At 44.9% G+C, this 22,481-nt stretch overlaps 3 protein-coding genes across 11 annotated transcripts in view; all 3 read left to right on the forward strand.

Annotated features, from left to right (window-relative positions):
• Positions 1 to 22,481, forward strand: part of SYTL5 (synaptotagmin like 5) — a 267,832-nt gene that overhangs the window by 77,130 nt on the left and 168,221 nt on the right. The window lies entirely within an intron of this gene.
• On the forward strand, positions 13,808 to 14,865 carry HYPM (huntingtin interacting protein M). The gene has a single exon (XM_003135010.4). The coding sequence runs from the start codon at positions 14,407 to 14,409 to the stop codon at positions 14,746 to 14,748; it is 342 nt and encodes a 113-aa protein (XP_003135058.1). The 5' UTR covers positions 13,808 to 14,406; the 3' UTR covers positions 14,749 to 14,865.
• On the forward strand, positions 19,558 to 19,941 carry LOC100736633 (histone H2A-beta, sperm-like). The gene has a single exon (XM_003484099.2). It carries the CDS (start codon positions 19,558 to 19,560, stop codon positions 19,939 to 19,941), a length of 384 nt encoding a protein of 127 aa, XP_003484147.1.

The following is a 22,481-nucleotide window of genomic DNA, read 5'->3' on the forward strand; positions in this document are numbered from 1 at the left end:
TTACAAATGATCTTTCATTCCTAACAAGATTTTCACTTTATTTAAAAAAAACCCTACTTATTCACTCAATCAATATTTGTTGTTTTTTTAAACGTTCATTTTTTTCACACAATATTATTCAATACTGGTTATATTCATAAGTGTGTGCTAGAGACAAAGCATATTCAGTGAAGAAAGGTAGGTATCTGCCGTCAAAAAGTTCAGAGCCTCACAGGGGAAGAGAGGCCTACCTGTAAGCAGGCAAGAACAGTGATTTCTTCAGAGGCCAGGAAAAGAAGAGAAAATCTCTCTTTAGCGAAGTCAGTGGAGACTTTGAGAAGACATCACATCTTTTACTTGGCCTTAGGTGACAGGAAGAACATTTTGTAGACATCAGGGAAAAAGAAGGTAGCTTGGGAACTGGGAAAGGAAAGGGAACGTGGAAGCAGGAAGGCCAAGGGAAAAGCAGATGCACAATCAGAGATCACGGTAGGCCGTGGAATATTCTGGAAATATGGGGAGAAATCTTGAAGGATGGGCTAGGGAGAGATGGCAAAGAGCCCTACGGGATGTGCTAAGAGCTTTGTACTCACATTTGCAGGGCAGCAGAGACTGAACAGTAGAGGAACACGTGGTGGCCACCATCAAGATGCAGCATGGACTCCCACCCCAACCTTAGTTGGGATGCAGGGATCAGTGTATCCCTCCCTCCCTCCCTCCTTCCCTCCTCTCCTTTCCCCGTCACCCCACACACTCCAAGAGGGTATGAAAAGATATATCACTCACATGATGAGACTTTCTGGGCAGAGCAGGATAGCCCCCAAGTAGGTCCTAAAATGGATTGAGAGAGGGCACGGGAGGAGGGAAACGGGAGGAGAGAAGACTGGCCTGAAGTTTCTATGGTGGGGTCAAGGGTTCCCATGCGTGGGAAGAGGCTTATATGGTTTGAATCTCTCAGTAGCACTAAAGGAAAGTACACCTAGACTTTCTTATAAGCCTTGCCCACTTGTGGGACCGAAGGAGAAGGCTTGAGGTGAGGCTTAAAAGCTGTTAGCAGACAAGCATCATTACACTAGCATAATCAGACTCGGGGGAGAGGGGCCATGAGCCTTGAGAAGATAACCTGGAAAAGAATGAGACTAGACCAGAGGAACCTGCAGGAGGTTTTGGCAAATCCCCAGGTCAAAGGAAGTAAGGATCTGAACAGTGACAGAGAGAATAAGGATGGTTGAGGAATGTTTCTGGGGAAGAATTGAGCTTTGGTAGCCGGTGATCACGGTAGAGAGTGAGAGGGGCTGCTCCAGGATGACTTTGAGGGCTGGTTGTACCACTAGAGAAACTAACGTAGGATATATGGGAGGAAGGACAGGTGGTGAGGAGGAGACTGTGAGTTATTTCAGTTTCATGAAACTGATCCCTGCATCCTAACTAAGGTTGGGGTTTTGAAATGTCATGGCCTAGTGCCACCACATCCTTTGAGAAAGGCACCGCAGGAGTTCCAGACTCTGCCTTCTTCTGGGTCATCCTGAGCATTGGTGGTCACATACGGTCATGCTAAAAATTAATGTCCCTCTGTGAAGCCCAACTGAGCATGATTTCCTTTTCATTTTCCGGGAAAATGTTACTGTTTCTTTTTTTTTTTTTTTTGTAGTTTTATTTTCCCACTGTACAGCAAGGGGGTCAGGTTATCCTTACATGTATACATTGCAATTACAGTTTTTCCCACACCCTTTCTTCTGCTGCAACATGAGTATCTAGTTATTCCAAAAGTAATACATGTTTCATGTCAACAATTATGGAAGACGAGTGTAAAGAGAAAATGTAAATGCCCTGTAGTCCCTCCCCATGGAAATGACTGATATCATATTAGTGTATTATGTTCTAGAGAGGGGCCAGATATGAGAAAAACACTGTCAAAAAAAGTGAGCAGCAACTTCAAAGGGGAAGTAGGTTTGTTCTGGGTCTTTGAGGATTTTTGAGAATATTTGCTGACCATGAAGGGGAGAAAGTGGGCCGAGCGTGGAGGTATAGGAGAATGAGGAAGGATACACATTTGAAAGTTGAGATCATATGGCTCCTTATGATTTATAACCCAGTATTTTAACTTAGTATATTATTATTATTATTATTATTTTTTGCCTTTTCTAGGGCCGCACCCGCGGCATATGGAGGTTCCCAGGCTAGGAGTCTAATCAGAGCTGTAGCTGCTGGCCTACGCCACAGCCACAGCAACGCCAGATCCAAGCCTCACCTGCAACTGCAGCTCACGGCAATACTGGATCCTTAACCCACTGAGCGAGGCCAGGGATCAACCCCGCGTCCTCATGGATGCTGTTCAGTTTCCTTACCACTGAGCCATGACGGAGCTCCCAGAGTATCAGTTTCTGAGCATTGGGCTTGTGGCTTCCTTTTGATCCAGGCTCTAGAGGTCAGCAAGTGTGATTGCATGAGTAGTTATTTCCTCCTGTATTAAAAAAGAAAAAAATTTTTTTGTATTTGAAAATTTGACGTATATTTCAGTTTTTTAGTTGTTATAACTGAAGATCTTTATAGATCAAAAAGTAGAGTTTCCAAGGACTCAAAAGGTTAATTGCACTTTTTTTTTCTCAGTTTCATGAGTAATCACTGGCATACATCACAGTATATATTACAGCATATAGCAGGTGGTTTGATTTACATATATTATGGAATGATTATAAGGTTTCATTTCGGAGAGACCGCAGTGCGTGATGGCTTGAAGTGAGATTTAATTCTCTGCTCAGGAGTTAACCTGAGCAGCCTGGATGCAACTAGAATCCCAGCCACTAGGCCAGCTAGAGGCTAAAGCAGATGGCCCTGATTTGCCCCCCATTGAAAGTAAGACTGTTTCGAGGAGGCAGAGACTGGAAAAACAGGTATGAAGTTTATTGTTAGAAACACAATACAGCATGTGGGAGCGCACACAGAGAATAGTCTGTTTATCTAAGGCAGAAGCAAAGCAGTGATACACACACATCCAAAGGAATGAGGGCGCGGCCATCCCCTTCAATGAGGAGCGCACCAGAGAGGTGATTTCATCCACTTATATACGACAGTTCTTCCAGGTCGTGGTCTTCCTTTGGTCAGTTATCTTGTTTTATCTTTTGTACCTGACCAGACCCAGGGCCTTCCTCCCATCTGCGTGCACGTCTTTTGGCCAAGATGGATTCCGAAGCAAAGCATGGCGGGAAGGTTATCTAGACTTAGTATGGCCTGTCGCTGCCTCCATGTCTGACCCAGAGGGGTCTCTCTGCGCATGTGTAGTTGGGGTCTCCCTGACCCTGAGGATGGGGAGTACGTGACTCTTGGTCTTTTGTCCAGGCAGAGCTCAGCCCCTCTTTTGATCCTGTCATTACCATTGTTGAGCAAGTTCCCAGAAGACATGTCCCAGTTATTTGCTTGTGCCTGTTGTTAATTCTATCTTGAAGTATAGCTAGGTAGCTGGTGGTAAATGTTTATCCCAGAGCCCCCCATCTCCTGCTTCAAGAAGTATAAATAAGAGGCTAGTTGCGAATGTGTATCCCCGAGCCCATCTATCTCCTGCCTCAGGTTCAGCTTACATCCATCATGCAAGTTTTGCTTTTTAAAAAATTTGTATGTATTGTGGCAAGGAAGTCACCTGCCAGACTATGGGGACCCCAGGGATGTGTGCTCTTGTCGGTCAAGAAAAGGGATTCTGTGATGGAAAAAGAAAAAGAAAAAAAACAAAACAAAACAAAACAAAAAAAAACAAACTTCTGCTGATAATGCTATTGGATTCTTTAGTTAATTTTATTAGGAGATTCTTTTAATAGTTGGATGTGATTAATATCCTGTTCAGTGATTCTGAAATTTTGTATTTTGGGTGAAGTATACCAGATAGTCAATATTTCTGACTCTGGAATGAAAGCCAGGAAAATCTTGCATGTGACACTACCCACTCTTCTTTCTCTCACTATTTGTATCTGACCTGGTCAAATGTCTGGAGAAGGAGGATCTCACTTTCCAAGTTGGGTTTTCACGAAGTGCCGTTTTCAAACGCAGGGATGGTTCCTTTTAATTAAAAGCAGATCTTCAGTCTTAGTGTTTTGCTTGCCCCTGTGAATTGTGAGAGAATTTTTTTCCTGTAGTGCAGTGAATGATTGGCTGCTTCTTATTGCCTAAAGAATTAAACTTAAGTCTCTCCATAAGTCGTGTTCTTCCAGAATAACTCATTTTATGAGAATCACTTTTGGAAACTGTTTTCAGTCCACTGGATTATTTACTGTAGAAGTGACATAATACACTAAATCCCTAGAGTGGTTTCACTTGCAAAAAAGGTAATATTCTGGATTCCACATAAAGTATTGAGAGCCTGGGGTTCTAATGGTTCCATGAGTAAGTGGTGTGCAGCAGTTATCTATTGCTACAATAAAGCTGTATTGTCAACTACCAAATCTTAGTAACTTAAAAATTACAACCGGAGTTCCACTTCCAGCAGGGTAGTGAGACATGCTTTGGAGACCAGCTCCCCATAAAATGGATGATAACTGTTTTTTAAACAACCACTTAATATCTCTGGAAATGGTCCTAAGGGCATGCAGCAAATGAAGAAATATTTATTCAAGAAAAAAATCTATTAAAACATGAAGATAGCAGCAAGCGTCTTAGGTGTTTGAACTGATACGCACACCATCCTTCTTCTCTCCCACTCAGCAAAATGGAAACTCTATTCAGGACTGGTGCAGCAAAGGACGCAGGGCTCTTCCCTCCAGCTCCTAGTCCAAGGGCTATCTTTAGAGGAAGAGCAGGACATCAGCATTTCTCATTCTGCCTCCACCTATTTGTTACCGAGGCTGTGTTCTGGGCAAGTGCGCCTGAGAGATGAAGGCTGGCTTCTCTTGCTCTGAATCCCCGCTCATGGGATGGAACATTTACACTAGATGCAGCATCACTGAGTATAACGGGACCTGATAACCCTTAAGTGGATTAAGGGTCTGGGAAGACCTGAGACTACTTCATCCTTAAGTTTGAGCTTCTGAAACAGCTGTTACTCAGAGAAAATTGTTCCATTGTCTCTACCCTCACCTTCAGAGCTCAGAGAATTGCCTTGGAGTAAAGCAGGCCATAAAACAGAGAGCATGAATCTCTTCCTAAAGGAACTGATTTCATTTGCAACAGAGTATGGAACAGGTCAAACCTAAGGGTATTCTCAAAAATGATGGAAGTTGTGATGAAAGGCAATTGGGAATAGATTGGTAGATTAATTGGAGATCGAAACAAAACTCTGAGCTGGCTGGTTTTCTGGAGAGAAGCTGAGAAACCAACACCTGAGAAGAGCCTTCCTGGGGACAGAATAAACTTAACCTCTACCTAACCTTTCAAGAGAGCCTGGATTTGATTAGATCAGTGTATGGTACTATTTATGACCTCAGAGAATTATTAAAAACAATACAGCAGGAGTTCCTGCCCTGTCGCAGCATAAACGAATCCGACTAGGAATTTGCGGGGTTTGATCTCTGGCCTCACTCAATGCATTAAGGATCCGGCATTGCCGTGAGCTGGTGTAGGTCACAGACGCGGCTTGGACCCCGAGTTGCTGTGGCTGTCCTGTAGACTGGTGGCTGTAGCTCTGATTGGACTCCTAGCAGGGGAACCTCCATATGCCGCTGGTGCAGCCCTTAAAAAAAAATAGGGCAATCAATTGATAATTAGTAGAGCTTAACAGTTGGGTATGATCAAAGAGAGTTCTGCCAAAACCAGTGTCATCCCAGGGTGACTGAGGTAACACCTGAGTCTGCACCCCATGAAGAACAACACCTGTGAAAGGTTTCACAATGTGAAGGGAGACTATAGGCTTCATTAAAATAATCTAGCCAATCACTAAACAAACAGAGAAATGATAATAAGCCACTTGGTGGTAGGACCAATACTCAGAGTTGCTACAATATGTTATCTAAAATTTCCAGTTTCCAACAAAAAATTGTGAGACATGCAAAGAAACAGGAAAGTATGATCCATACACCAGAACAAAAGCAGGCAACAGAGCCTTATGAGAGCAACCAGCTGTGGGATTTAGTAGACCAAGTTTTCAAAGTTACCATTATAAATGGTATGAAGTTACCATTATAAAAGGTTCAAAGGCCTAAAGGAAACCATGATTAAAGAAGTAAAGGAAAATATGACGATCATGCTGCATCAACTAGACAGTACCAATAAATAAATAGAAATCATTAAAAGCAATCAAATGGAAGTTCTGGAGTTGAAAATTATAATAACTGAAAGGAAAAATTCACTAAAGATCTGACTAGTAGATTTGAACTGGCAGAAGAAAGAATCAGTGAACTTGATGATAGGACAATTAAGATTTCCCAGTTTGAGGGGCAGAAAGCAAAAGGATGAAGAATAATGAAAGGAAATTATTCAGGCTGAAAGTAAGCAATTCCAGGTAGTACTTCAAATCAATACCAAAAACAAAGCACTGATAAAGGAACTGTATGTAATTTTAAAAGACAGTATAGATGTATATTTATTTTCCTTTTTTCACTTAGCAGAAAATTGTGTAACATACTGTTGTGCATGTAAGATAGGAAAATTCAATATGTGTATTCCAGATAATAGCACAAAAGGGATGGGATGGAAGCAAAGCTGTACTGAATTAAAGAAAATGACTCCAGATGGTAACTGGAATCCATAGGAACAAATGAAGAGAACCATAAATGACAAGGAAGTTAATAATAACAAAATCTCTAAATACGTATTTGTTTTCCTCGCCTTTAAATTATATAAAGTAATTATCATGTCACTGTATTATTGATTTTGTAGAAGCTATAGATTTACTATGTATAACCACAAAAAGAGGATGATTAATACCACAAAAAGAACATGATTCGACTTTTCTGACCATGGCTGGACCCACATATCTAAGGCTTTAGAAGGGACAGAAGGGACAGCTGGGCTGACTTGGCTCAGCTCCACATGGTCTCATCCTCTAGTAGGGTAGCTTATGCGAGTTGGCATGGCAGTAGTAGGTGTTTCATGTAAGAGTAAAAGAACACAGTCTGTTGAGGACCAGGCCCATTACTAGTCCACCATCGCTTCCCCATTTTAGGGGGTAAGGACAGCCCAGATTTAAGAGGTGGAGATACAGGCACCATGTCTTGAATAGAAGAGCTGCACAGTCAGTTTAAAAAAATATGGATACAGAGAATGGGAAAATTGTAGTCACTTTTGCCAAGAGTCGACTTCACAGTATTACAACCATTTATCCTACAATTCCTTGTTCTCTTAGAAGCTTTTTCTATTTTAACATTGTCTAATATATGTGTAAATTATGTTCATGCTTATCCTGATTTGAGAGGTGGATCTGAGTGCCAAGAAGTCTGTTAAAAGTCTGAATCTTTACTGCTCGTGGGTCATTTCAACCTCCCCTCTTTCTTACACTCATGTTTAGTCACACTTACTAGCTTTTACTTAAAACACCCCAAGTCTTCCACCGTTTAGAGATTTGCCTATGTCATCTTTCTGGAATGTTGTTTGTCTTTCCACTTTGATTTCCTATTCTTGCGCCAATTCTCAGTTTTAATGTTCCTTCCTCAAAGGATTATTCCTTGATTACTCCATCTAAGTTACATCCCCTCATTGTGTCTTAACACAATCTATTTATAATGTACATTTTAAAATGTAATGTAGTTCTTTTTTTGTTGTTGTTGTTATCTTTTTTTGTCTTTTTAGGGCCACGTCCATGGTACATGGAAGTTCCCAGGCTAGGGGTCTAATCGGAGCTGTTGCTGCTGGCCTATACCACAGCCAAAGCAATGCCAGATGCGAGCCGTGTCTGTGACCTACACCACAGCTCACGGCAACACCGCTGGATCCCCAACCCACTGAGCAAGGCAAGGGATCGAACCCGCAACCCCATGACTCCTGGTTGGATTCATTTCCGCTGCGCCATGATGGGAACTCCTGTGATGTGGTTCTTGATTGAGAATGATTTTGCCCTTCAGAGGACATTTGACAATATCTTTAGACACTTTATGGCATCACAACTGGAGGGTGCTATGATCATCTAGTGGGTAGAGGCCAAGGATGTTGTTAAATATGCTACAAAGCCAAGAACAAAGAATGATCCAGTTCAAATGCCGATAGTGCTGAGGTTGATAATAGCGGCTTTAGATCATGCACAGCAATTTGAAATTATATATGTCTTTGGGTATTTGTTTAACATTTGTCTTTCCTACTAGACTGAATGCTTTGTAAGGATGAGAGATAATGTCTCTTTTGTTTAACTTTGAATATCTAGCATCTAACTCAGGGCTTGATAGCAGGTAGCTGCATAATAAACATTTGTTAAATGAAGGAAGGAAGAGCAGGCAGGAGAATGGAAAAGACTTTATAAGAAAATGCATACACCTGCACATAGAAACACTAACCTTTCTGGGCATAGTGGATGGTATCAGTGTCCTACACATACCCCCACAGCCTGTACCAATTAGAAGCATCTTTGACTGACTTTCAAAGGTCAAAACCTGTATTTCTGTTGTCTGAGGGCTTTTATGAGGTTGTCAGAGCCCACGCTGCCTGATAGCATGGTAGTTCAGAAGGCTGGGGCATTATCTTCCCCTGGAAAGTATGTTTTCTAGTGTTCCCTGACGTTCTTCACTGATATTAAGCTGATTAATAATGAATACTTTGCTTCTTTGCCTTCCCTAAGTTCCTCCCTTTCCAGCTAGAGTTTCCTGGGCATACCTCCTGTGATAGGCTGACTAGTAGCCCCTACAGATAAGCAGATCCAAACCCCCTGTGTCTGTGAATGTTACCTTATATGGCAAGAGAGAACACACAGGTCAAATTAAGTTAAGGATCTTGAGATGGAAAATTAGTCTATAGTATCTGATACAGCCCAAGTGTAAACCCACATGTCCTTATTACAGGGAGGCAGAGATAGATTTGACACAGGAGGAATTTTGGCCACCAAAGCAAGATGCTACATTGCTGTTTGTGAAGTTGAAGGAAGGGGATAAGCAATTCCAGAAATGTAGCTTGGGGAGTTCCTGTCATGGCACAGTGGAAACGAATCCATCTAGGAACCATGCAGTTGCAGGTTCAATCCCTGACCTCACTCAGTGGGTTAAGGATCTGGCATTGCCGTGACCTGTGGTGTAGGTCACAGTTGTGGCTCAGATCTGGAGTGGCTGTGGCTGTAGCGTAGGCCAGCAGCTGCAGCTCCAATTCAACCCCTAGCCTGGGAACCTCCATGTGCCACAGGTGCGGCCCTAAAAAGCAAAAAAAAAAAAAAAAGGAAATATAGCTCGGGATCTGGGAAAAGTCCTCTAGAGCCTCCAGAGGGAACATGGCCCTGTTAGCAAGTTGTTTTCAGCCCAGTGAAACTGTTCTGAACTTTGACCTCCAGAGTATGAGACTAAATATGTGCGGTTTTAAGCTACCAAATTTGTTTTAGCAGCCACAGGACTCTAATGTAGTTTTTTGTACCAGGAAGTGGGTTGTAGCTATATAACAAATAGCAAAAAAATGTAGAAGCAGCTCTGGAATTGGCTAATGGCTATAGGATGAAATCATTTTGAGGAGCATGACAGAAACATTCTAGATGACCTTGAACAATCAGTAGAAATATGGATGTTGAAAGTGCTGCTGGTGGGGGCTCAAAAAGAAGTGCAGAACATAGTAGAGAAAGCCTGTGTTGTCTTAGAGATTCTTAAATCATCATCAACAGACTCTTGATAGAAATGTGAATGTCAAAGGAATTGCTGGTGAAGGTTTAGAAGGACATTTGGAACATGAGCTGGGAAAGTGGGTTAGAGAAGATTCTTAATACACAGTGGCAGTAAACTTAGCTGAATTGTGCCTTATGCGTGTATGGAAAGCAGAATTTTAAGCAATGAGTTGAACAATTCAGTGATGCAGATGTTCTTGTTTCTTCGTGCTACCAATAGTCAAAATGCTAGAGGAAGGACATAAATTGAAGGGAGAATCACTAATCAATATGGAACCAGGACTTGAAGGCAGGACAACTTCTTAATCTATGCAGATTGTAAATGACGTTAAAAGTAGAGGACGCACCATCCGGAAGGTGTCTGGTAAACTCGAACAAACAATCAAAAATTTATATGGAACCAGAAGAGACCCAGAATTGCCAAAGCAATATTGAGGAGAAACAACAACAACAACAACAAAACCAAAGAGGAGGATAACTCTCCCAGACTTCAGACAATATCACAAAGCTACAGTAATCAAGACAGTGTGGTACTGCTACAAAAAGAGACGTAAAGACCAATGGAAAAGAATAGAGAACACAGAAATAAACCCAGATACCCACAGTCAATTAATCTTCAACAAAGGAGGCCAGAATATAAAATGGGAAAAAGACAGCCTTTTCAGTAAGTGATGCTGGGAAACCTGGACAGCTGCATGTAAATCAATGAAACTGGAACACACCCTCACACCGTGGACAAAAATAAACTCAAAATTACTTAAAGACTTAAACATAAGACAAGTCCCTGTAAAACTCATGGAAAAGAACATAGGCAAAACATTCTCTGACATCAACTGTACAAATGTTTTCTTAGGTCAATCTCCCAAGGCAACAGAAATAAAAACAAAAATAAGCCAATGGGACCTAATCAAACTGACAAGTTTTGCACGGCAAGGAAACCATAAAAAAAACACAGCCTATGGAATGGGAGAAAATAGTTTCAAATGATGCAACTGACAAGGGCTTCATTTCTAAAATATACAGACAACTAATACAACTCAACAGGAAAAAACCAACACCCCAATTGAAAAACGGGCAGAAGACCTGAACAGACATTATTCCAAAGAAGATATACAGACTGCCAACAAGCACATGAAAAAATGCTCAACATCACTGATTTTTAGAGAAACGCAAATCAAAACCACCTCACACCTGTCAGAATGGCCATCATTAACAAGTCAACAAATAACAAATGCTGGAGAGGGTGCAGAGAAAAGGGTACCCTCCTACACTGTTGGTAGGAATATAAATTGGTGCAATCACTATGGAGGTACCTCAGAAAACTAAATATAGAACTACCATATGAGCCAACAATCCCACTTTTGGGTGTATATCTGAACAAAACTTTCATTGACAAAGATGTATATGTTCTTTGTAGCACTATTCACAATAGCCAAGATATGGAAACAACCTAAATGTCCATCAACTAATGAATGGATTAAGAAGATGTGGTATATATACACAGGGGAATATTACTCAGCCGTAAAAAAGAACAAAATAATGCCATTTGCAGCAGCATGGATGGAAGTAGAGACTCTCATACTAAGTGAAGTAAGTTAGAAAAATAACATATGATATCACTTATATCTGGAACCTGATATATGGCACAAATGAACCTATCTACAGAAAAGAAACAAACTCATGGACTTGGAGAACAGACTTGTGGTTGCCAAATGGGAAGGGAAGGGAGAGGGATGGACTGAGAGTTTGGGGTTCGTAGATGCAAACGATTGCCTTTGGAGTGGATAAACAATGACATCCTGCTGCAGAGCACAGGGAACTATAGTCACTTGTGATGGAACAGGATGGAGGATAAGGTGAGAAAAAGAATATGTGTGTGACTGGGTCACTCTGCTGTACAACAGAAATTGACAGACCATTGTAAATCAACTTTAATAGAAAAAATAAAAATCTTAAGACATTTTTTAAAAAGGACAGTATCTAGTAGATAGGAAATCAAGGATGTAGAAAGACACTTTTGCTGGTACCTCTGAAGAATCAGAATATCAGAGTCGTCAGGAGTTCCCAGTGTGGCTTAGCAAGTTAAGGACCCGATGTTGCCTTCCTGAGGATGTGGGTTCAATCCCTGGCCTTGCTCAGTGGGTTAAAGATCCGGCATTGTCGTGAGGTGTTGTATAGGTCACTGATGTGGCTCGGATTCGGTGTGCCTGTGGCTGTGGCATAGAGTGGCAGCCGTAGCTCTAATTTGACCACTAGCCCAGGAACTTCCTTATGCTGCAGGTGCAGCTGCGTCTCTACAGGTCAACAGGAGACCCTGCATATAAAACACAAAAGACTCTTTTACATTTTAAAAGTGGGGGACCAGGAGGCATTCAGTTTCTCTGAACAAAGGTCCTGAGGCTTTAGCCCACAAGACTTTTATTAGGCAAAGTGTTTAGTGAGCAAGAGGAGGCCTAGGGAGTGTCAAAGCTATCTCTTCGTGAGATTTGGGGAGACTGCTGGCAATAAAAGTCACAAGTGTATACATCTAGGATATAGTGCAGTTGCCTAAGGAACAACATAATCAATGTATAAACACCTTGTTTTATTTTGACAGGAGACCCTGCACTTTGGAACTCTGCATCGGCAAACATGCTTATCTGGCTTTTGCCATCACAAGCATTCCTTGGCCTGTTTGCTTTCTGCAGAGTTCAGCGGTTCCGTGGTCTCCAACATGCAGCCATTAAAAAAAAACAAACAAAAAAAGAATATAAGGATATTCAAACAGAGAGCTCCTTGAAGCAAAAGGCGCTGTGAATCATGGATAAGCCAGGCCATTTCAGCAGAAGAAGGAATTAGATTTTCCAGGAGGGGTTTGTGAATCAGCCTCTTGTTTAAGGACATGAATCCCCAAGACATACATGGGCGACTGCAAGATTTTTGAGTCCATTAAATAGGCAGAAACAATGTCGTCGCTAACTGAAAGGATAGAGAAAAGATGACATGAAAGAGGCTATGGGACTCCCAAAATGTCATAAGCGGAAACAGGCTGATAAAACTACTCAGCTGCAAACATATTCACCATTCAAAAGAAAAGAAAGATGATTTTGAGGGCAGAGCTATGGTCCCAGATGAAATCATGGCATTAGAGGGAGGCGCCTCAAGCCACAAAAGATCATTCTCAGGACTTGATAGCTGAGGAGGTTTGCCTGCTTGGATGCTGAAATTGCTTGAATCCGAGTTCTTTCTGCCTTCTACTTTCTCTTTTGGGAGAGCAATGTCTGTAACTCTTATCAGCAGCAAATGAAGCAAAAACAAGGCAGTAAACACAAAATTAGTGGAGAGGAAAATGAAAATAAGAAAAAAGTGAGAAGAAACAACACTTGGTGTCTTGGCCTCACTTAGGACAGGCAAGAAAAGACACATCTGGGCTGAAACTGGGCACCCAGTACAGCTTTTGCCCTCTCTACAATATTGTCCTGCTTCTTACAGCTAAATCCATTGAGTATCTCATTGGAACTTCCCAAATGGTCAAAAGATGTTTTTCAAACTGTGCAAAATCAAGACACTCATAATAGACATGAGGTGAACATGGGTTAAAAGATTCCATTTTGCTCAGTGAGGGAAAGGGAACATGTTATAACTCGTTCAAAAGAGAATCCAAGTGGATGGGGTCCCGCTGTATAGCACAGGGAACTGTATCTCTAAGCACTTGTGGTGATGGAACACGATGGAGGATAATGTGAGAAAATGAATGTGTGTGTGCGCGCGCGTATGTTTGTATGTATGTATATGTAAGATATATAAAACTGGGTCACTGTGCGGTTTAGTAGAAATTGACAACATTGTAAACCAATTACAATATTTTTTTTTCTTTTTTCTTTTTTTTTTCTTTTGTCTTTTTAGGGCCGCTGGGTGCGGCATATGGAGGTTCCCAGGCTAGGGGTCTAATCGGAGCTACAGCTGCTGGTCTATACCACAGCCACCACAACATGGGATCCGAGCCGCATCTGCAACCTACACCACAGCTCATGGCAACGCCGGATCCTTAACCCACTGAGCAAGGGCAGGGATCGAACCCGCAACCTCGTGGTTCCTAGTCGGATTCGTTTCTGCTGCGCCATGGTGGGAACTCCCAATTAAAATAAATTAAAAAAAATTTTTTTTAAAAAAAGAATCCAAACATTAGATACAGGAGTATTGATCAAGAATATTTAAATTGTATTTGGGAAATAACTATTAAAAATAATAATTATAACATTTAAAAGAAAAGAATATTTAAATGAATGTGTAAGCAAAACTAGTTTCATGACATCATGAGAGGGGGGACAGTTTCACCTCTTCTAGGCAGTACATTTACTATGTTTCTCACCAACCTCCCACTAACAAAAGGTTATAAAAACCTTCAAAGACATTACAAGGCTAGAGTCGGAAAATGTGGTATGGTGTCCGAAAGATAGAGACAAGTTTGCCATTGAAATATACAGTTATTTCTACAACGTTAAGGTCAGGGGCAGTTCCCTCCATATGAGGGTCCAGTCAGAGTCCTGTCATGGACATGTCTTGGCTGAGGCTCAGTTAAGGCACAATGGAAACCAGTGATGTCCCAAAGTCTAGGATGTCACAAAGGGACTAGACCATAGCTATATCATGTGCAGGGCTGAATGCGGGTGTCTCAAGAGGTCCAGTCCAGCAGGAACATCAAGCAGAGCTGATTGAAGCCGAAGCCAGCAAAGATCATGTCAGGAAAACAAAGCCCCGAGGGCTCTTATGAGGCTCCAACTCATCTTACAACAACCGAGCCACAGGTCCCTGTGAGCTTCGTGGACCATCTTCTGCAGGAAGATCAGTATGTCCACACTCTGAGTTCATCCACAACACATTTCCTCTTCTCCGTGCTCGAATACCTTACCGACTACATCCTGGATCTGGTAGACACTAAGGCCAACACCGGCAGGATGCAGATGACCCCACAAGACGTGGAGAGGGCAGTGGACAGCAACGCAGAGCCCCATCGGCAGGTGAAGGATACAGCTTTTGCTCTGTTTGATGAAATGCCTGGATCCCGAAGGAATGGCTGAAACATGGGTCCTAGAGCCTGGCAGGAGCCCTCACAGCCTCAGCCTAAGGCAGATCTCAGCTGAGGAGCCCAGCTTCTGTCATCAGTAAATGTTAACGGATTTAGATCCCTGGCTGCACCTCAGATGCCTGTCCGTTTCTGTCACGTGTCGTTGAGGCGTCCGCGGGACCCCCAGGAGGGGCTCGGGGTGCGGGTGAGGGGCCGGGAGGTGTGAGTGCGGGATGCCGGGATCTCGGGGAGCCGTTTCCCAGGGCGACGGGGCGGGGCGTGGTCCTGGTGGGCGGGGCTGGCCGAGGCTGTGGGGGGCGAGGCCCTCCTTCCTCCGTGGCTCTGAGGGCGCCCGGGCCTGGGAGGCCGGGGTGGGCAGGGCCCCCGAGGATGCTGAGTTCCCAGAATGGCGGTGGTGACGGGGGAGGGGCTGCAAAGCAGGACCGAGGACCTGAAAGCTTCATTCCTGCTGCAGCAGGTCTACAAGTAGGCGACGATGGCAGTGGGCTGGGTGGAGAGGGTGGCAGAGCCCTTGGCGTGAACTTTGTTCGTGACTGTCTTTTGATTATGATGGGGATTTTCTCAGGAGAGAGTGGCAGAGCAGTTGGCATGAACTTAGTTCAAGGGGGACTTTAGTTTACCTGCAAACCTCCACTCCTGGCTTCTTTGTGTGGAATACAAACGGCTGGCCAGGCGTGGTGATGGTCGGATGAAGAGGACTCGCTGCTTGTAATGCTGGGCCTTTCGGTTTTCCACGGTCATCACCCTTCCCTATTGTACCTCATGTGTGACCCGCTTCACTCATGTACAGCACATACGTGGCTCCTTAAGAGAGTTGAGGTCATTATTCTCATTGTACATTAATTCTAAAACCACAGTTTTCGGGAGTTCCCGTCGTGGCACAGTGAAAATGAATCTAACTAGGAACCTTGTGGTTGCAGGTTCAATCCCTGGCCTTGCTCAGTGGGTTAAGGATCTGGCGTTGCTGTGAGCTGTGGTGTAGGTCACAGATGCAGCTTGGATCTCATGTGGCGGTGGCTGTGGCTGTGGCTGGCAGCCGTAGCTCTGATTTGACCCCTAGCCTGGGAACCTCCATATGTCGTGAGTGTGGCCCTAAAAAAGACAAAAGCCAAAAAAAAAAAAAAAAAGAAAAAAGAAAGAAAGAAAAGAAAAGGAAAAGGATGAAATCTTCTTGTTTGGGGAATTGGTGTAGCATGGTGCTTTTTAAATGGTCTTTGGTATGGGGGCAACATTTTCTGTTTTACAAATTCATTGCCAAATGACATATAGTCTTATTTAATTATAAGCTGCAGGCCAACACCACAGCCATAGCAATGCCAGATCCCAGCCATGTCTGCAACCTATACCACAGGTCATGGCAACGACAGATCCTCAACCCACTGAACGGGGCCAAGGATCGAACTCCCGTCTTCATGGATACTAGTCGGGTTTGTTACCTCTGAGCCACACTGGCAACTCCTGAAAGCTAACTCAATTTCTTTACCTCTTATAGCTGACTAGTAACAAATAATTTAAGGACCCATGTCAGCCCACAAATCATGTTTGATTAGCAGTGCAGCAGTCATTTTAGGAGTTCCCGTTGTGGCACAGTGTGTTAAGAACTCCACATAGTGTCCATGAGGATGTGGGTTTAATCCCTGGCCTTGCTAAGTGGGTTAAGGATCCAGCGTTGCCATGAGCTGCAGTGTAGGTTGCAGGTGCAGCTTGGATCCGGTGTTGCTGTGGCGTAGACGGGCAGCTGCACCTCCAGCCTGTGAGCCTTCATGTGCTGCAGGTGCAGCTGGAAATAGAAAAAAAAAGTCATTTATTTTATTATTATTAAAATGTTTTTATTAAAGTGTAGTTGATATACAATATTGTTTTGATTTCTGCTATATAGCAAAGGGACCCAGTTATACATATATGTACTTTCTTCTTCTCGTGTTCTGTCCTGTTCTATCTCAAGAGATTGGATATAGTTCCCTGCGCTACCCAGTAGGACCTCGTTGCTTATCCATTCCTTTTTTAATTTTTTTTTGTCTTTTTTTGCCATTTCTTGGGCCGCTCCAGTGGCATATGGAGGTTCCCAGGCTAGGGGTCGAATCGGAGCTGTAGCCGCCCACCTACGCCAGAGCCATAGCAACGCAGGATCCGAGCCGCATCTGCGACCTACACCACAGCTCACGGCAACACCAGATCCTTGACCCACTGAGCAAGGGCACGGATCGAACCCGCAACCTCATGGTTCCTAGTCGGATTCGTTAACCACTGCGCCACGACGGGAACTCCTGCTTATCCATTCTAAATGCAATAGTTTGCATCCACCAACCCCGAACTCCCCGTCCATCCCACTCCCTCCCCCTTTCCCCTTGGCAACCACCAGTCTGTTCTCCCTGTGAGTTTGTTTCTTTTCTGCAGAGGGGTTCATTTGTGCCGTATTTTAGATTCCCTAAAGAAGTGATATCATATGGTCCTTTTTCTTTCTCTTTCTGACTTACTTCACTTAGTATGAGACTCTCTAGTTGCATCCATGTCGCTACAAATGGCATTATTTTGTCCTTTTTATGGCCGAGTAGAATTCCATCGTACATATGTACCACATCTTGGTAATCGCTCAGTGGGCATTTAGGTTGTTTCCACGTCGTGGCTGCAGTGGTCATTTTAATTTATTCTCTTAGGTGTACGGTTCCAAATCTAAGGACAAACAGTGAGCAGGCTCTGCATTTGGTGTCTCATTTAGCATTTCTCTTGCAGAGTCCTTCATGAACACAAAAGACTGATCACTCATATTTTGGGTTCTTGAATCACGGAGGGCAAAATATCTCTAAACTTCTGTTAATGCAACATCCATTAAAGGAAACAAGTTTGCAGCGGGGAGGCAGGTTAGATACTGTGGTTTGAGATATTTCAGTTCTGAGATGTAGAATGAGAGTAACTTGCCAACTTGACCATGAGAGAGAGAGTCTTCACGACACAAAGGAGCAAAACAGTGAAAGAAGAGGGAGGGAGACTGGGTTCTGGTCTCCTGTAAGTGTCGTTTACTTGGGACACGTCAGCTTCCATGGCTAGAAAATGACGCTGTTGGACTAAATTATTGCAAAGTTCTGTTCGAGGTGTACAGTTACCAGTCTATGACTTTTCCCTAAGAACAGTTTTCTATTAAAATGGGGTGAGTGGGGCACAGAGGCCAGGGATTCTTGTCTAGGGTCTCCATTTTTATAGCAGAGGCCACTTTGGCCCAGAGATGCCAGTCCGCTCTCCCAGGGTCCCACGGCAAGTGGGTGGCACGGTAGGGAGGCGAGCCCAGCCCTGCACCCCGTTGTCGAGGCTCCTCCTCTGCTCTGTCATGAGAATTGTGTGGTCTCAAGACAGACAGGGGTTGCTGGTCCTGTCTGGGAAAAAGACAACCTCTCAATATAGAAGTGTTGATTTCTTAAAATAATTGTGGATGGGTTTCTGGGAGAATATATATTGTTTAAATGTAGTTAATTTAGAGTATCGTAATTGAGCTTCCTTATTCTTAAGGAAAGCTAGGAATATTCAATTTATGTAAGCAATTGATGCAGATATGCCAATCAGAACAGAGCGCCATTACTTTAAGAGATGTCGCAATCGCTTCCCTTAATAGCATTCAGCATAGGAAAACATTCCACACTCACACATCCGAGGTGAAGGCATTTCTGAATTACAGACACATCAACATTTAGGCACAAAGAGCGATTATAGCTTCAATTCTACAATTTCATCCACGGTTACATGTAAGCATAGAAAGAAAAACTAACTGGTCCAGATAGCAAAAAGCTGTTTGCCTCTAGAGGATATGATTTGACTAGTAAACAGATAAACAAGGACTAGAAAACGAGATTGTCTCTTGTCTCTACCTCAGTGGAGACTAGATCTCTGTGGACCCACTCATAGAGATCTCCAGATGGTCTGATCCTAAGTCCAAATTCTCCACCACTTCTGCCAACAAGGGGAATCACTTAGCAGCTATAAATGAGCGAAAAGAAAGCAGAAACATAAAACTAGTATCGAGGAGAATTAAAATGTAAAATTAAAATTAGAAAAACAAAATCACCAACATCCTCTCGGTGCTCTGGAATCATCTAGAAGGAACAAGACAGGGCACTCCTGGGCTTTGGCTGCGAATGAGACACACTTTTCTGTCTTTGGAGTTCACCTGGCCTATCAGTGTGATCTCTGCAACAGTTAAAAGTTATTTTTAAACCGAGAAATTCATGACACTTAGATACGAAGTGCAAGTGTGTTTGAGGAATGTATTTAACTCATGAGGGAATTGGCAGACACTGTAGCCAAAAGATAAGCCAAAGAGAAAACATAGAAATATTGAAAAAGGGTATTGAGATGTGAAAATGGAGGCAGAGGCAGTGTTGGTTTTATTACAGTATGAGGGTGCAGAGAAACGGAGCTCTACTGTACAAGGCATTCCGCGTGTCTGTCAGTGGCCACCAGTTTACAGATGGATGTAAACCATTCAAAGCCAATGCAAGGCTGGGCTCAGATAACCTGAAGCAGCGTCCTAAAGACAGGACAGTGGCTCCAATAAAACATCCTTTAAAAAAAATCTGCTAGACCTTTAAAGTGATGTAGAAAGAGTTCCCTAAAAGAGAGGTTCCTACCACAGGCATTTGTAGGCCAGTCCTGATCAGGGTTCAGAGGACAGATGACATCACAAAGTCAGAGGTGTCACAAAGGCCCCAGGCCAATAAAAGGCAGACGCAGAAAGTCTCAGTGGCCTCTCAGGAGACCCAGGACAGTGGGATAATCTCTCTGGGCCGATCCTGGACAGAACCCAGCCAACATGTCTCGGAAAAGAAACCTCCCGCAATGCAGTCATCGTAAGAAGCACGCCCTCTCGTGCTCCTCAAGAGCAGAGCTGCAATTCCCAATGAGCAGCTTGGACTGCGTCCTGCCAGAGGGTCAGTATGCGCAGCGCTTGAGCTCATATACCCCTGTGTTCCTCGCCGGCGTCCTCGAGCACCTGATGGCACACATCTTGGAGTTGGCGGCCAGAGAGGCCCGCAGCAGCCGCAAGGTGCGCATCACCCCCGAGCACGTGCAGAGAGCCTTGAACAACAACGAGACCCTCAGCCGCCTCTTCCAGGCCAGCAGCGTTTCCCGGGGGGCTGAGGAGGGGGCTGAGGAGCCCGGGGCCGAGGAGCCCCTGCCCGAGGCCGGGCAGTGAGACCTGGGTCCGGGAGCCGGGCCAGACCTCAGCGGTGGCCTCATCCCGCCTGTGTGGCTGAGGAAGGTCTGGTCCCCTTTAAGGTCTCGCAGCCATTAAAGTCCATGGTATCTCGGACGCCTGTCCGTTATTGTCACGTGTCGTTGAGGCGTCTGCGGGACCCCCAGGAGGGGCTCCGGGTGCAGGTGGGGGGCCGGGAGGTGTGGTGAGTGCGGGATGCCGGGATCCGCCACCTTGGGGAGCCGTTTCCCAGGGCGACGGGGCGGGGCGTGGTCCTGGTGGGCGGGGCTGGCCGAGGCTGTGGGGGGCGAGGCCCTCCTTCCTCCGTGGCTCTGAGGGCGCCCGGGCCTGTGACGCCGGGGTGGGCAGGGCCCCCGGGGATGCTGAGTTCCCAGAATGGCAGTGGTGACGGGGGAGGGGCTGCAAAGCAGGACCGAGGACCTGAAAGCTTCATTCCTGCTGCAGCAGGTCTACAAGTAGGAGGCCGTGGCAGTGGGCTGGGTGCAGAGGGTGGCAGAGCGCTTGGCGTGGACTTAATGGGACAGGGCCTTTCCCTGGAGATGGAGGCGTGCCGGGAAATCCATAAAGAAACGCACCCAAAAGGAGTTACGGCTGTGTCGATGTCACGTATGAGTGATTTTACGCTGCTTTATGCCAAACGGGACTCGAGACGGGGGTTGTTAGCTGGTGCTGTTCTCTGTAGAATAAACCATTCTGTTCTGTCTTATGGACACTGGTCAGTTAAATAGTCGTGTTACGTAGAACTCCTTTCTAGACTAAAACGTGCCATTCAAGCAGTTCTTATTACTAAGTATTACTGGATTTATTTATGAAAGCATCCCATTAAACCAATTATAAATCTCATTCTCAGATGAAACCACTTCACCTGTCTGTGCTCATTTATTTGATAGGGGGACAGTTATCAGTGTCTGCAGACACATTTTAGCATGTGTGAGTCTATCCCATGAAAATTGTCCCAAGTGATGGACTCAAAATACACACCGTTCCTTCCAACACTCTTATGTGCTGTGTTAGGTTTACAAAAAAAGTCCTGTCACGTGAAGAAGAAATCGAATTGTGTCCCGTCGGTGTCATCATGGGACACCTTCTCCTGGTCCGCACATGCTGATGGGCGCCCCTGGGCTGCCTCCTGGCCCGTCATCAAGGACTGGTCAGAGGCTGCCCAGCTGGCTTCAACAGTGGGACCAGTGGGCCTGGGTTTGCCAGCCCCGTTCGCCCCTTTCCGGCCGCGTGGTCTTGGTCATTCGTCTGTTCCCTCTGAGCAGAGTTTCCTCATGTGTAACATGGGGCTCAGAAGAGTGTCTTCATCTTGGGCTTTTCCCAGTGACCGAGTCACCGTGTGCCTGTAAACTGCGGCCTCACCCGGAGCCTGGCCCAGAGCACGCCCTTAGCAGGTGGCTGCCTGTGTCTGCCTCCCTGTGTAACAGACGCTTAGACATGTCCCCCCCACCCAGCCCCCCAGCAATGGAGCCTGGTTCTCACGTGACTGCCGGATGCTTGGGCCTCTGGCTGTGAAATCCACACCCCGCTGAGCCTTGTGGGGAGACAGAGAGTGTCCTGCAGAGGAAGAAGCCACGGCTACACCCGCGAACCACACGGTCCTTACCCCGCTTTCCTCTCTGCTCCCCTCGGCCTGCTCACTCACCCTCTCTGCTTTCCTTCCCCCTTTTGCCAGCTTTACAGGAATTTCCTTAGAGTAGCAGTGCGGGTTGTCCTTAGGACTCATTGAAGTAGGTGCTCGTATAAATCTAAGAAAACTTTTTTTTTTTCTTTGTCTTTTTGTCTTTTCTAGGGCCACTCCTGCGTCATGTGGAGGTTCCCAGGCTAGGGGTCGAATCGGAGCTCTAGCCGCTGGCCTGCACCAGAGCCACAGCAGTGCAGGATCCGAGCTGCATCTACGACCTACACCACAGCTCACGGCAATGCCGGATCCTTAACCCACTGAGCAAGGGCAGGGATCGAACCCACAACCTCATGGCTCCCAGTCAGATTTGTCAACCACTGAGCCACGACAGGAACTCCAGCAGGGACCTCTTTAAAGCAGTTTTGCTCTCTCCCCGAATCCTCTGCCTCTGTTTGCCCATGCCCTTCCTGGCAGAATAATGGGGCCTCAGGTCATGACATTGGTCCTGGCAGACCTTGACCGCCAAGGTACACTGCTCTAGCAGCCTGGGGATTTGTTTTAAGAGCCCCAAAGCCTCCAAGCCTTAGCCAAGTTCCACTCTTACTCTTCTCTTTATTTCCGTAGCAAGCAGGCACCTGTCCCGCAGCTGCAGGAGGAGAGTCAGGGGCTCTGGTCTCCTCTAAGTGTGGTTTCCTCAGCATGTCAGCTTCCATGGCTCAAAAATGAGGACGTTGGACGAACTTATTTCAAAATTCTGAGATCTACAGTTACAAGTCTGTGATGTTTTCCGAAGAAAACTTGCATGCTGAACCTGGGTAAAGGGGGCACCAGAAAAGAGGGGGTTTATTTATCTATTTATTTTTAGGGTCTCCATTTTATAGCTGTGGACACTTCG

This window comes from Sus scrofa, chromosome X (assembly GCF_000003025.6).
Source record: "Sus scrofa isolate TJ Tabasco breed Duroc chromosome X, Sscrofa11.1, whole genome shotgun sequence".
NCBI classification, from domain to species: domain Eukaryota; kingdom Metazoa; phylum Chordata; class Mammalia; order Artiodactyla; family Suidae; genus Sus; species Sus scrofa.